Genomic DNA, 15,125 nt, shown 5'->3' on the forward strand with positions numbered 1-15,125 from the left:
ATAACAGTTGAAAAATGCAGAATCTTCGAAGCTGAATAATAACTCCCAATCCAGCTGCAAGGCAGGAATGGATCTGAGATACGTTAATTATTGATTAAAATGCCTCAATAAGTAAAAATAATACAAGAAAGGTAGAAGAAAGAAAGATACTATCGTAGGTTCGTGGCTGCGTATAGAAAGAAAACACAAAATTATTTACATGCATTAAATGTCAAATGTTTAACAGTCCGTCTTACAACTGAATTATTAATGCTAAAACTGAATGACCAACAATGGGATTGTTGTAGTGCTCAGGGCTTTCTGGTCTGGTAGGAAGTATAAGGGAAGCTTGATAGATGTAAAAGATAAGGACAGATAATTTTATATCATATTGAACCAATGCTTTCATCTGTAAAAGCAATGTCAACTCTTTATGGGGCTAGTACACAGATACGTTTTTCCTGAATGAGTTGGCTTGTGCTATTATATAGTTTGTAACAGATATGTAATAACAGTAGTTTGATCTCAGATCAGTTAGTAGACTCAAGCTTGTAAAAGAGACTAAATATGATTTCAAAATACTATGGCGACACGTCGTGTGGATCCATCTCCTATGGAGCAACAGAAACAGAACTGTCCATTAAAAAGTTAACCACTTTGCTATCAATGCAAGATCACTGCCAAATAAGGTAGTGCAGAATAATTTATTTTTGTTTCTTTATATTAAAAGGTACAATTTTATTTTTCAGTTCTAAAGGTCTTAGAGGTGTTTGTGTGTGTAAACAGATATTTCATACTTCAAAAAATAAATATCAAAGCGAAGTAGAGCTTTATCAAGGAGTGTCACTTTAAATACACCTGTGATTTCTCAAAGACTCCTGGTAATATATCTGATAAAATACTGTATGTACTTCAAACCTCCACTTGCTCATTCAAGTCTGTTAAAGCACTTAGGTTACCTACCAGAGTTGTGAAATAGATTCCCTGAAATTAAACAGCAAGCTCAGCTTCAGGAGCTTTTCCCTCCTTATTCACATATCAGCTCTGTCACTCTATGTAATTATGGGTAGGCTTGAGGTAGTTGCATGGTGCCCACTGCATGTAAAAACTAGTCTGTTCCAAAGATAAACCACTTACCTGCCATTTATATTTTCAAGTTGGCTCTACATCTATTACTGTGCATCAATGAATTATGACTTTGGGGGGTGTTGGGGGGAGGGAAGCAGCACAAATCCTTGAGCACTTTCAGGAAAGAACACCAGTGCAGATTGCAAAAGATGAGAAAATGGATGTACTGAGTCAAGGCTCTGAGAGGGGTCCTGTAGCTTTAAGAATTCCATAATATGGCAGGTTTTGCCTAATACTGCAGTCCTCATTACAATATTAGTACTGTAATGGAAAAGCGCTGCAATTGGCAGAAAGTTTCATGTTATGCAGCTCTTAAAGGTACCAGTGTCTGGACATGGCAACCCAAAGGATTTAACCATGGCAAGATGCATAAAGCAGCAGAAACAGCTACTCGCAAGCTTTGTCTACTATTAAAGCTTAATATTACTTTATATTGATTCTATGATTACAAGTCACACAAGATCTGGAGGAGTAGGAAAAGGTTCTCCCCCTCTTTCTCTCTCTCACGCACAAAATGCAGAGACACGTACATTGTATCGGTTGCAAGCTCCAATCTAGCAAGTTCTCATTAGTATCACCCATACCGTGGCCCTATGAATAATTCAACAGGAGACTGTCAAAGATTCCATCTATAAAACTATACAAGCTGACTGAAAAGGAATAAATGTTTTATAAATCACCTCAGATAAAAATGCAAGAATAGTACTTCTTGATATGGAACTAGTTGCATGTAATTACGTAAGATATTTGCAATAAACTGAATGTAGACTAAAAGTAAGAACAGAAGTACATTAAAAAGTCAGTATTATTTTTAAAATTTCTATCGTCCCAATTTTTTGGATTATGAAAACAATGAAAGTCATACTGACATTTCAGAAAAAAATAACCCTAACAAAAGTCCTATTATTATTATTTTTTAACTCAGTTGAGTTATGTTGGAGATTTGGGCTGCAAGCCAATGCCTTACCTTCAAATCAATAAAATAAGAGCCCTGCTGAATTCCTGTCCCGTTCTTGATAAATATCCATCAGGGCAACCAAATCTCACTCAATCCCACTGCAAGGCCTTTTCTGCATCCCTTATTGCCTGTTTGCACTTTAAAGGCAAATTTGTGTTCCTTTTTGCTCATTTTTTTTCTGAAGAAAAGACCCTTGCCTCTGGTAGCTGCCTAGTGCCTGCACATAACCACACCAGCATTCTCTATGATTTGGTGATATGTTTCCTGTTCTGCTGTATACATTCTAGTGGAGCTTTCCACTGAGCACTACAGCAAGACTTTCTTTAAGTAAACAAGCATAGGACTGTGGTTAACATGTCATGCATCCTGAGCAAGACCATAGCTGTCAATTTACAGATTTGAAAATAAGGGGCCAGCAGCCTTGAAAATAAGGGACCATCAGCCAAAATAAGGGACCTGCAGCCTCAAGTGTTCCAGGCACTCCAGTCTTCCTGTCCTCCTGCAGTCTGGTCAAACTCATGCTGGTAGCTTCGAGAACACTGTCTAATCAATTTTGTAACCAGAGGTTCAACTGAATAGAATCTGAATCACATGCACCACAAGGCCTATGCAGCCTCAACTTAAGATGGCTCCCCAGCCTGGCTTTGCACTGCAAAGTTTGCAGCAGCACGTGCAACAAAATGGCATCCAGCATTCAAAACGCCCCTCAGCATTCAAAACGCCCCCTAGCCACACACAAGGCATGCAAGCTCCACCCCCCATCATTCTTAGACTTCTTATTGGGTGAGCAACACAGCCAAGTAACACAGTTGGAGCCTCCCTCCTCCCTGGCCGGCAGGGAGGGAGGGAGAGGAGCTGCTTCCTTTGAAATTTAAGGGACATCATTTAAGGGACATTTAAGGGACATCCATCAATAAGGGACAGCAGTGTGGCATGTCGCTGGAATAAGGGACTGTCCCTTCAAATAAGGGACATTTGACAGCTATGAGCAAGACTCATAATTCCTGTACCTAAACAAATATTGGCACAATTGTCTTGTGAGTTCAGATGCTTGTAACTGAACAATTTCTGGTCAGTTACTACATTTTAGTGGCTGCCCTAAGATCTGTTCTTTTCTCTTTTTTCCCCTGGGGTTCCCTGTACAATTGGGTATGTCAACATCTATATTTTGTTCTCATTGTGACAACATATATTCATTTTAAATGTGATACATTGATTGTAATTCTACTATGTCTGCAATGGGTGTGCCAATGCTTTTATTATTCCTTATACAGTATATTTTTATTACCACTGCAGTTTAATTCTGATGTGTTCCCCACCATATATTCCAAGTGATAGCTGCTTATCAATAAAAGTATGTGCAATTGCTTGGAATTTTATGTATTTTCAGATAATTCTGTTATCAGTATTTCCACACCCACACCCTTGTGCCAACCTCAGTTAGAGGGGTCAAGGTCTCAAGGTGCAAAAAACACACTTTGCCAAGGGAATCTGGGCAAAGAGAGCGAACAGGCTTATTCTGCTAAACAGATTGTGCGATTTTTGCAAATTTATGTCCAGCCCAGCAATATTTACGGTGGTAAAAATAACAAAGCAAGCGTTATTGAAAGAACTCAAGTGAAAAATAAATAAATCCAGTTTCCCTTTCTTTCTGATCCTCAGCGCAAAACAAGTTATCTGTTTCGAATTTAACATTAAGCATTTAACCCGGCCACTCCTGCCACACGGGGGCAATTAAGTGTCGCCAGCACTGAATGTACAGAGGGAACAGAGACCCGGACCGGCTACCTCTCTAACCCAAGTCAACTCCGGTTCTCCTTTGTTTGGCGACTACAACTCCCAGCATGCAACGTCCAGCGAACCTCCGAAGGAGCTAGGGAGCGATGCATGCTGGGAACCAACAGTTCCCAGCCCGCCTCCTTTTCCGCTGTTGGAGACTCCCGATGCTTTAACCCTTTGGTGTCATTTTCTCCTTCCGGTTTGCCCCGAGTACCACACAGTATCCCCCCACCCACCTCCTCCGGAGGGGAGAATTCCTTCCTGACTGCCCAAAACCCAAACCCGTGGCGCCTTCAGGGCGCGCGTGACAGCTTCCCCCCCTTCCCGGCCCACGTGAGAGGAGGAGGAGGCCCGCGTCTAGCGACCAGACCTGTCAACCGACCGGGGGGAGGGGGGCGGGGGAGAGGGACGAGCAGGCGGAGACTTGAAGCGGCGTTGGTGTTATGTGTCTTCGCGCGTGGCCGTGCGTGCGTGCGCGCGCGCGCACGGGCCTGCCTGCCTGCCTTTCTCCCCATAGGCTGACGTGCGGGTGCCAGAGCTTGAGGCGGCCGCTGCCCTCGCCCCCGTGCCGTCGTCGGCGTCGATCGCAGTGCGCTGGGCAGCCGCGCGGGGGTTCCTCACAGAGCGAGCCAAGTCCTTAACGGGAGAAGAAGGGGGAAAGGAAAGCGGGCAAGAAGAAAGCTGAGGCGGCGGCGGAGAGAGAGAGAGAGTTTGTGTGTGAGGGAGAGAGAGAGAGGAGAGGAAGGAAGGCGGCGCGCGCGCCTCTCTGTCCGCGCGCGCCTCTAGAGGGAGCAAGGAGGAGGCGGCGGGCGCTGCTGCTGCTGCTGCTACGACTGCTACTCCTCGGTCGGCGTCCCTTCCCTTCTCTCCTTCCTCCCTCCCTCCCTCCCCGACCGGAGTGTCCTCCCTTTACCTACCCACCCACCCTCTCCTCCGCCTCCTCCTCCTCCCGGACTGAGCGAGCGAGGGAGCAGCGATGGCGGCCGCCGGGGCTCTCTCCAAGCACGAACAGATCCTGGTCCTCGATCCGCCCACCGACCTCAAATTCAAAGGTACGAGAGAGAGAGCGGGCGGAGGAGCAGGAATCCTTCCCAATGGGTGGGGGAGGGCGGCGGCAGCGATACCCAAAAGGGTGGACGGGGAAAGGCAACTCTTTCCTCCCCCGCCCGGCGCCGTGTTTAGCGGTGGGGCTGAGAGATGTGTGGGGAGGAGAGCGGAGCGGGCGGCAAGAAGGCCTGGCCCAGCCGCCCTCCTTCCGCGGAGATTCGGGTGGGAGGTTTGAATCGGGAGGGACGGGACGAGGCGTCGCCGTCGCCATCTTGCTCTCTCCTCCTGTCTTCTCCCGCCCCGGTTCGCCGTCGGTGTGCGGTGCTGAGGCGGGAGCCTCTCTTCCCTTCCCCGCTTCCCCGACCTCCCCGCGTCATCCTGAGCAGCCGGTTTGGCCGGCCCCAGCTACGGCTCCATCCGCCGGCGGAGGGCGAGAGAGGGAAGCCGGCCTGGCGAGTCTGCGGAGCCGGCCTTAGGCGCTGCCAGCTCCTCCGCCCCTCCCCGGGCTCCTCTTCCGCAGCGCAGCCCGGGCCAGGCCCTGCTTGGGCCAAATCTCCTCTTGGCCGGCCACCCGCTCGCCGCTGTCAGAGGAGTGCGGGGACGGCTTTCGCGCCACCCGTGTTTCCAGGAGAGGCTCAAGATGCGGCTGGGCAGCCCTTGTATAAGATGGGGGAGGGGGAAACTCTGCACGTTTCCAACATTTCCAGGCGGCGCCTTCCCTTCCCCCGATTTCGTTGCCACCTCGATTCTTCCATTCTGATATACCTGTAGTCGAGTGGTGGTATCTTGCACCAACGCCCTCTGACGTGTCATGTAAGGAGCTCGGTAATGGGCGTTTTCCATAGCAACGACACTCTTGATATTGGACACCTCGGGTTTAGTGAACGACACGTTTTTGTTGTTGTTGGCAGAAATAAAAGCTTCCCCTCCCCCAGCCCCGCAGGTGTGTTTCCTGAGACCGTGCATCGAATATAAGAATCATGTACAAAGTACAGGATAAGTTTCTGTGCTTTGAGTATTTGTTGCTTCGGTATTCGGTGTGTTCTTATTTGCAGAATGTTTCTAATGCAATATATACAGAATGTTAATTTTTTTTTTTAGTTATCCCCCATTATAGCAGTGATATAGATGGTGATGAAATTGTAATGCCATTCGGAAAAGAGCCAAGATTCTTGGAGGGTAATTGCCAAAACACAGTAAACATACTCTGTTAGTCGTAAAATTGTACTCTGTCTCTGATTAGCACTAGGTTGAATGGATGGCTTTGGAAACATCACAATCTAGGTCTCAGTTGTCCGCTTATAAGAGGAATTAATATTATTTAAGTTACTGAGTTAGGTATAGGGAGGACTATAGTAATACTATAACCTACCTTGAGCTAGATTGTAACTCTAACTGAAAAATACATCATTTTGAGCAAATTTGTAATATTCAAAGGTTGATTAATGGGAGTTTAGGGGAGCAGGCAGTTAAAATGACATATTGGTGTTTTTTGGACACTTGGGGTGATAAAATCTTGTTGCTCAAAGAAGGAAGTTGTGAATTCAGGTATCATTTTATAATTTAATTTCTTTATTTTATTTTTTATCTTTTATATAACATTTCAGAATCTCCAAGCTGCGTTGCAACTTGACAGTCATAAATCAGTTTTAGTTTAAAACCTCAAGCTAAACTCATTGCTTGGGAATCTCACTATTTTTTTTGTGAAATTTACAGATAACGTGTTCAGGAGGAAGATATGAAAATGCAAAAATTTAGACTTAATTGATAAAAGTTACTCATTATGAGCTTTTTGTGGTGGAGGTGGGATGAAGGGTAAGATAGAATGTTGTGGAAACATCTGTGGAATTCTTATAGACTCTGGCCATTGAAAGTTTGTGTGACATACAGCTTGAGCTGATGTGTGTTTACCCAGAAGTAATTCCCAGTAAGCTTTATTAGATTTACTCTCAGGTAAGTATACATGGGTCTGCAGCAGGCCTTCAGCTTTGGTTCTTGCATTACCTAGGGAAGTCATCTAGTTGAATCAGTTAAGGTTTACTTCAGAGGAATTTTTGAAGCATCTACCTGTTGGGAGGCATGCTACTTTTTAAATCAGTTTTTTAACATTCCTGATATCATGTTTGCATTTTTAGAATAATCTGTAGCATAAAACCAGATAGTGGCTTCATTATAGTACCTGAACACAACTCAAAAGTAACTTAAAAGAAGAACATTTGCTTTGTTTGTATAAAGCCCAGTCAGTGGCATTTTCAGCTTAAAAAACAACAACAACTTGGATGGCAAAGCTGAAGGTGTACAGTCCTTAGCTAGATAGAATACATAGAGGCACCTTACCCTTGGTATGCTGGACTAGCCTGTCTGTTTATTCAAAAGTAAGTTGTCCTGAATTCAAGTTAGTGTGTTTAGTACTGTTGCCTCAGTTAAATTTAAATCTGAAATGAATATACTTGTAAGCCTGTTTACTCTGATAAAACTTCTAAGTAAGTTTGCTTAGAGTAGCAACCACAATGTGGTAATGTACAGTCCATGTAAACCAAGTGTAGGCCTATTGAGTCTTGCCCTTGAGTCTCACTGGCATATATAGACATTTGTATAAGTAAATATACAAATATTTACAAACACCAGCTCCCTTGGCCTGAAAGTGAAACCCATAGTTGCGTTTGACTGGATTTAACCATCCAGGGATCCTTTACCTTTACCTTATAAGTAAAATGATTGTCATTGCCAAATGTATTGAAACAATTAAGTAATGGGATTTCAGTTTGTTTCAGAATACAGAAGGATCTGGACACATTCTCATCCAGAGCTCTGATAAACTGGATTTCTGCCACAATCTTAAAACAGGTTTCCCTAGCAAATAAAGGCTTAGGACAGAATATATGAAGTGCTGTGCCAGTGCAATATCACAAGTGTGACCTTATACTGATATTGCAGGCAGACAATTCAGTGCAAATGTTTCAGATCAGGATGTAAGTGCTACAGGAATGCACATAATTTCAGTAGTTATGATAACCTGACTTTTAGACATACTGCAGCTTGTAAAAATTTGTTTAAAGTTACACCAAGAATTGTGATAATACAAAATAATTGAAAGTTTATGACACAGTTCCAACGATGTTTTGACATTGCTGACAATGTCATATTTAGAAGAAGGGTAGTAGTTACATTGGATCCATATTTAAACCCCAGAAAAGCTTATAATATGAACACTTTTAAAAAATTGTAATATTATGCTGAAACAGGCTAAAACTCTTTACATCATAATTCAGAATAAAAGATTTTGCTGCAGTTCACCGTTTGAGTAGTACAAACAGATGGGTCACTTTCATTGCCTTTGTATGTTGCTGATAATGCAAGTGTGCTTAAGTGGTAAACAAGACAAAAGTATTTCAAATATAAGTTCAAAATTACTATTTCATGTTCTTAAAAGTTACAGTTGAGCAGTCAATGCCAGGCTGTCATTCTCTAGTCAGGACAGATTGATTTCGAGTTAATAGCTTATTGCATTGCCATAAAATTTATTTTAAAATGTTTCCTTTGTAAAAAAACACACGTTTCTTAATAAAAAGCCTCTTAAATCCAGTAATGATGAAACATTCTTAATAACAATGCATAACTGCATGTGGTTAAATTAAAGTTGAAATAGATGGGCCTCAATCATGAATAGCAATGTTAAATCCCTCAGATATCCGATTTAAATTTTATCATATAGTAGGGCTGAAAGAGATGTCTGCCTTGGAAAGGAATTGCCAGCTGAAATACTTGGCTAGGTGGTCAATAGCTTGACCCAATAGAAGACACCTTATTGTAACTATGTGCTATATCCTTAAGGGTGAGATCCATTGTAGCTTGAATGGGTGTCCACTCGTGTAATGGGGCTTCCCCTTCCAGGGGACCCCTTGAAACAAATTTGGGGGGCAGATGGAAGTTAGAAGAGCAGTGTTAGAAATTAGTTGTGTTTTGCTACTGGCATGAGTCCAGTTGTGACCACATGCAGATCTCCATCTGACTGGCTTCTCCAGCTTTCTTAAGCAGGTAAGCAGAAGAGTACATGGTTCACTCCCTCCCTCCTCCTCCCTCCCTACCTCAGCGACCCTGTGAGGTAGGTTAAGAGGCGGTGACAGGCCCAAGGTCACCCAGTGAGCTTCATGACTGAGTGGAGATTTGAACCCTGGCCTTCCAGGTCCTAGTCTAATACTCTAACCACTACACCACACTGCCTTCCTAGATTACTTCAGCTGTGGGGCAGCTATATAAATTAAGTAGGTAAATAAATAAACAGGGGAAAGCAAAATGTCACTTACGGAAGAATCTGAAATATTTTCCTTAAAGCTTGCATTTGTTTTACTCTGGATTGTTTTATTTGATGTTTTAATGTGTTGTAAACACATTATATCTTTAAAATATAAAGCAATATAGAAATGAAATAAAAAATCATAATAATAAAAATAAATTTCATTGTTAAAAAATGGTGTCTAGACATTCTGTTGTGGTGACCACAACCTTGGTTTAAGGTGCCATTTGGCGATTAGCTTATATATCATGAGTTTCTCACACTGGAAAAGAGAAACCAGAAGTTCCATTACACAAGCAGTTTAAATAATTGTATTTCACCCAGTGGATTTAAGGTGCCACACATAACTATGCTCTGTTGGTTACAAGTTTACACTAGCCATTGTTAACACTGCCCATATTAAAGAACAACATGTCATGCTTTGTTATTACATTTGAAGTACAGGTAGTTTAGTTACTGATGGAATTTCACCATGGTGAAGTCATGATGGCATATTTTGTAATGTTGTATTGGTGCATCAAAAGGTTTAAGCATTTTTGGAAATCTCTGCAAATAGAGCACAGAGGCTGTAGAATACTTTAGGCTTAACTGAAAACTGCAGAATGTTGGAGACTTGGTGGATAATTGTTAAAACTGATCTGATAACAGAAGTATAGTTCACCATTGCATAGCTGCTGGTATTGCAAAGGATATACACTTACTGCAAATTGAGACGCTTGCACTTAAGAGTAAAAATAGCTCACCATTAAACCCATCCCTCTGCCTTTAAGATCAGTTGCCAAAATTGGTCATTGGTATGTCTTTCATGTAGGCAGGGTTGGAACATTTTAAATATGTATCTGTCATATCGCTATGTCTTTTTTAACTTAGTTTATGTTTTTCTCAAACTTAAGACACTGAAGGAAAATAATTGAGAATTTTCATGATCTGGCTAATGTAATAGCTGTTTCTTGCATCACAGTTTGATATACACACATCTTTCATTTAATTTTTAAGATACCTGTTAGGGGCAAATTGGTATTTGGCTTCTGCATGTCTAATGTGGAGTATGAAAATAGATCTGCATACATGTAATATGAAACAGCCCTCATATTGATTAGACATTTGCATTTCTGTTTCAGAAGTCCATTAAGTGAGATAGTAAATTGGCTTCCTGTGTGCAAAAACTTCTGTGTTGATACATTTTAATTATTTGCAATATCAAATTGTGGGGAGTGCTGTGATGAATGGCACCTAGCTTATTCTAAGGTGGAAATATACTGCAAAATATATTAGGTTAGAAATAGAATTATAGGACTGAAAACAGTGATGAGAGCCTTTTAGAAAAAAATCCAATGCAAGTTAGTTTGCATATGGAAATTTGCATGAGAAGTTTTTTTTATGTGCTAGAGAATGATCTAATTTAGCATCTTTATTTTACTTGTATTTAGTAAGCAATGCTAAAAACATTGAAACTGCCAAGTTCGCCTAATATATTTTCCATTTATATCCATGCATTGTTGTTAATTAAGTTATGAAGTGGAAAAATAAAGCACTGGAAAATGTTCTGTCCCACATCACTGGCCAAAACAAACTTGGTTTCATTCATTCTAAGTACAAAACGCTTTTTAGTTCTGCAATCTTAATGCATGTTTACTTGGACATAAATTCTACTCAGTCCTTAAAGTTGCGGTTGGGCAGGTGGGTATTGATTTCACCTTTAATTTTGCAGGTTGCCTTCTTGCAACTGATATTTAGGCTGTAATACTATGCACTCTTAATAGGAAAGAAGTCCCATTGAAATTGCTGAGACTTCTCAATAAAGATGCATGGCATTTCATTGTTGAATCTAATTTCTGTAATTACTGTTTTAGTAATCTAAGATGATTGTCTAATATTTCCAGAAATTATTGTTTAAATCTTACCAGTATTTCACATAAAATGCACTGGATTATATCAGACCGAATCATATTGCCCATGGAAGGACCCTTCTGCTCATGGAATGATCATAGCACTAAAACAATTTTGTAACAAATTTATGACTTCCTGTATAGCAGTTGGAAGTCTTTATTTATATTTTATCTTTGCAAATCAATATAGAGCACAACAGTATAGACGATACAGTTAATAACACTGCTAGGGAGTTCTAGGGAGGTTGTAGTATGAAGTATGGTTACAGAAGTATAAAACTGGGAATAAAAATTCTGCCTGTTATAGCCACCTGTGCAGCAGTGGTTGAATACAAAGCCAGTTAAAGCAGATTGTTTGGGCTACTTAAAGCTGGGGAGCAGAGGAGTTTGTCAGAAATGTCTTTAGTAGATTTGAGTCAGTTGAGCATGATATCACTCCAGTATTGTGTGTAACTTCTAACCAGAAAGTAGTATATGTCTAGAATAGTTAAGGAATGGTAGGTGGGAATTAATGCTCTTCATTTTTGTATAATGGTTGCTCATATTTGTCCACCAGACTGCAGTTTAATAAATGCAATGTCATTAGGATTTCTACTGGATGAAATTCTTTTGGATGAACTATATAGGGTCATGTATGTCATGCATTGATAATTAAGGAGCTGTAATGAACAACGCTGTGGGTTAAACCACAGAGCCTAGGACTTGCTGATCAGAAGGTCGGCGGTTCGAATCCCCATGACGGGGTGAGCTCCCATTGCTTGGTCCCTGCTCCTGCCAACCTAGCAGTTCGAAAGCTCGTCAAAGTGCAACTAGATAAATAGGTACCGCTCCGGTGGGAAGGTAAACGGCGTTTCCGTGCACTGCTCTGGTTCACCAGAAGTGGCTTAGTCATGCTGGCCACATGACCCGGAAGCTGTACACCGGCTCCCTCAGCCAATATAGTGAGATGAGCGCTGCAACTCCAGAGTCGGTCACGACTGGACCTAATGGTCAGGGATCCCTTTACCTTTACCTTTAATGAACAACTAGATCATATTGTGAGATGTTAGTCAATCTAGGCTAATAAAAGGATTCATGATGCTCTACTACCTTAGGTGGTACTTCATTCCAGAATAATTTGTCTAATGCGGCTCAGCACATCATACCATTATATTGTTGCACAAAAGCCTTGATTATATTAATGAATGCAACATAAAAATCTCCATAGGACACAGATAAGAGCCCAACTTCTCTCAGACCAAAGGTAGCCTTTCATGAGGCGAATTCTGTGTATCTAGAAGCACCATACCATATTTATATAATTTTGACTTAAAATGCATAGGGTTCTTTTTCTGTCAGTCAACTTATTGCAGTATCCATCTGCCAACTTTTTGTGCTGTGTTTGCTTTGGAACCTTCATTTTTGTTGGTCTGCTGAAATGATAAGCTGGTTGTTGAAGTAAGGCCTGACATATTTGTTGCAAACATTAGGTGTATAATGGGTTTGATCTTGGCTGGGTGTGTATTAACTGGGGCTTACATAATATTATTTGCTTAGTTTATCATATCCTAGAGTATCAGTATGTTGCATTTCCTGTAGTTGCTTATCTCAGTTGGTGTACTGCTCTAAATTATTAATGTGATTTTTAGTGTGCTGAAAATGAAGACGAGGTAAGTTGACTTTAAAGGAATGTTATAGATTCCTTTGAAAAAAATCATTTTAATTTTAAAGAGTTTGTGAACAGTGCAATTAAATAACTTCACGTAGGAGAAAACATTTTATTGTACCTGTATTATCTCTTCTTATCTTTTCCTTGCTTACAAAGTGATTTAAAGCTGGACAAGTAGTATTATTATTATTTGAAAGTATGACTTTTAAATACCGTATTTTTTGCACCATAACACTCACTTTTTTCCTCCTAAAAAGTAAGGGGGAATGTCTGTGCGTGTTATGGAGGGAATGCCTACGGGTGGCATGCCTACGGATTTTCCTCCTCTAAAAACTATGTGCGTGTTATGGTCGGGTGCGTGTTATAGAGCGAAAAATACAGTATATGAGTTACTGTTCTATGTAACATGCAAACTAACAACAAAAATAAATTTAGTTATCCAATTTCCATTTGTATGAGGTAATATGTTGGCAGATTATTATTATGTATATTATTATGTATTATTATTATGTATAATGCGTGAGATTCTTTACTAAGTAATGTAATCAAGATAAATCCTGAAGAACTTTAAATTTGGGTACTTACCGAGGGATGGGAGACAAACAAAAGGGTTAAGCCAGATGCTTCATGGAATAGGTGATCATTGATGAGGAACTTGAAGGAAAATGGTGCCACCACTTGGGTGTTCTGGGCTTAAATGGAGCAGCAAGGGAGAGCAAGTGGGGTCATTCTTAGATGAGGTGGCCAACATGGGCCCTTCCACATGTTAAGATCAGCATTCGAAACTACCATTGTTCTAGGCACATTTAGCAACAGGGAATTTCATAAAAGTGAGCAGTTTCTGAGCTCTGGGTACAGTACTGCTCCTAAGATTTCAGATTAAAACTGGCACTGCTGGCGCTGAGGGTGTGGGAGGAGAAATTCCTCCCCACTAGACTTCCAATAGATCTAGCGGTCATCTTATACATGGAAAAATATGGCAAGTCTTAAGTTTGCGAACTGAACACTCAAGGTGGGTGTCTCTGCCATCAGTTGTATAGGCCTTTAACATGTGTCAGTTGTGGTGCCAAAAAAGATACATTTATCTGAAGGAAAGAGTGTGTAGGCCTTGTCTGCAGAGCGGAAGGAAAGAAGGACCTTTTTCTGCTTCCCCGCTTCCAACCATTCTCTGAAGACTGGAGAAGAGATTCTCTTAAGAATACAGTGGTACCTCAGGTTACAGATGCTTCAGGTTACAGACTCCGCTAACCCAGAAATAGTACCTTGGGTTAAGAACTTTGCTTCAGGATGAGAACAGAAATTGTGCCGCGGCGGCAGCGGGAAGCCCCATTAGCTAAAGTGGTACCTCAGGTTAAGAACAGTTTCAGGTTAGAACAGACCTCCAGAACAAATTAAGTTCTTATCCTGAGGTACCACTGTATTAGGGAGGTGGGCAGGGGAAGCATGGCTTTCTTTTTTGCAGTCTTCAAATGAGGACTAGACTAGATTTTAGCAGCAGTTCATTCACCTACAGCTTTGTATTCTTGTTATTAAAAAGTGTGCCTAGACATTCCGTTGTTGCACCTATAACCTAGGTTTAAGGTGCCATTTAGCTCCTAGCTTTCATATTTCAGTTTCTAATATTGGTTAAGATTACAGCTCAACAATTCCCGCCCATTGGCAATGCTGGTTAAGGCTATTGGAAGCTGAAGTCAAACAGCATTTGGAGGGCACCATGTTGGATACCCCTGCTCTAAGAGTATAAGACTTTTGGACAGGCTGAGGATGATAGTAGTTGAATGACTAAAGGTCATGGACAATGGAGGTATTTATGGAGGAAATGATATAGCATGAAGGAAGGAAGAGCTGCATGATTTTGACAGGATAGTTCTGGACAGAGGTGAGAGGATCTAAGTGTTCAAAGGGAAAGGCCAGAGAAAAGGTTTTCTCGTCAGGAACAAATAACAGTGTTCCTCTGGATATTCTCACTGGGGTATAAGGACTCAGGTGGCCTTTAAGGTATCCAGGACCCTAGTTGTTCAGGGCTTTGTATGAACCTTGAACCTGCCCAGTAGCATTTGGGCAGCCAGTGCAGATGCTTTAGCAGAGATGTCACATGCAGCCAGCCCTCCTCCCACAAGCAGTAGGCCCACTGTATTATACACTAGCTGGATCTTTTGGACCAGGCCGAAGGGCAGCCCCACATGGAGCTCCACACAGAAAATCTCTAGTTATAGGTAAGGCAAAAATTGCTTGGGTTGTTCTGAATGCCAGATCACTTTATTAGGATTTATCTAAAGAAGAAAATGTTTACATGCTATTCATTATACTCTTGTGCAAGTACTAGCGGAAGGTTACTTGCCACACAGTACTAAGGTATATCAGGGTTTGCATTGCAGTTTGAGAAACATGTTGAATAAG

General features: G+C 41.4%; 1 protein-coding gene across 2 annotated transcripts in view; it reads left to right on the top strand.

Annotated features, from left to right (window-relative positions):
• Positions 1 to 766: 766 nt before the first annotated feature.
• The window catches only part of VAPA (VAMP associated protein A), a 31,332-nt gene continuing 16,973 nt past the window's right edge, over positions 767 to 15,125 (top strand). For both annotated transcript variants that reach the window (XM_083450222.1, XM_083450224.1), the window contains exon 1: positions 767 to 4,896. In XM_083450222.1, the coding sequence (XP_083306348.1) occupies positions 4,821 to 4,896 (76 nt within the window). In that variant the 5' untranslated portion in view covers positions 767 to 4,820. The remainder of the gene's footprint in view (positions 4,897 to 15,125) is intronic.

Source organism: Podarcis tiliguerta (assembly GCF_965153285.1).
Source record: "Podarcis tiliguerta genome assembly, chromosome: 7".
Lineage (NCBI taxonomy): Eukaryota > Metazoa > Chordata > Lepidosauria > Squamata > Lacertidae > Podarcis > Podarcis tiliguerta.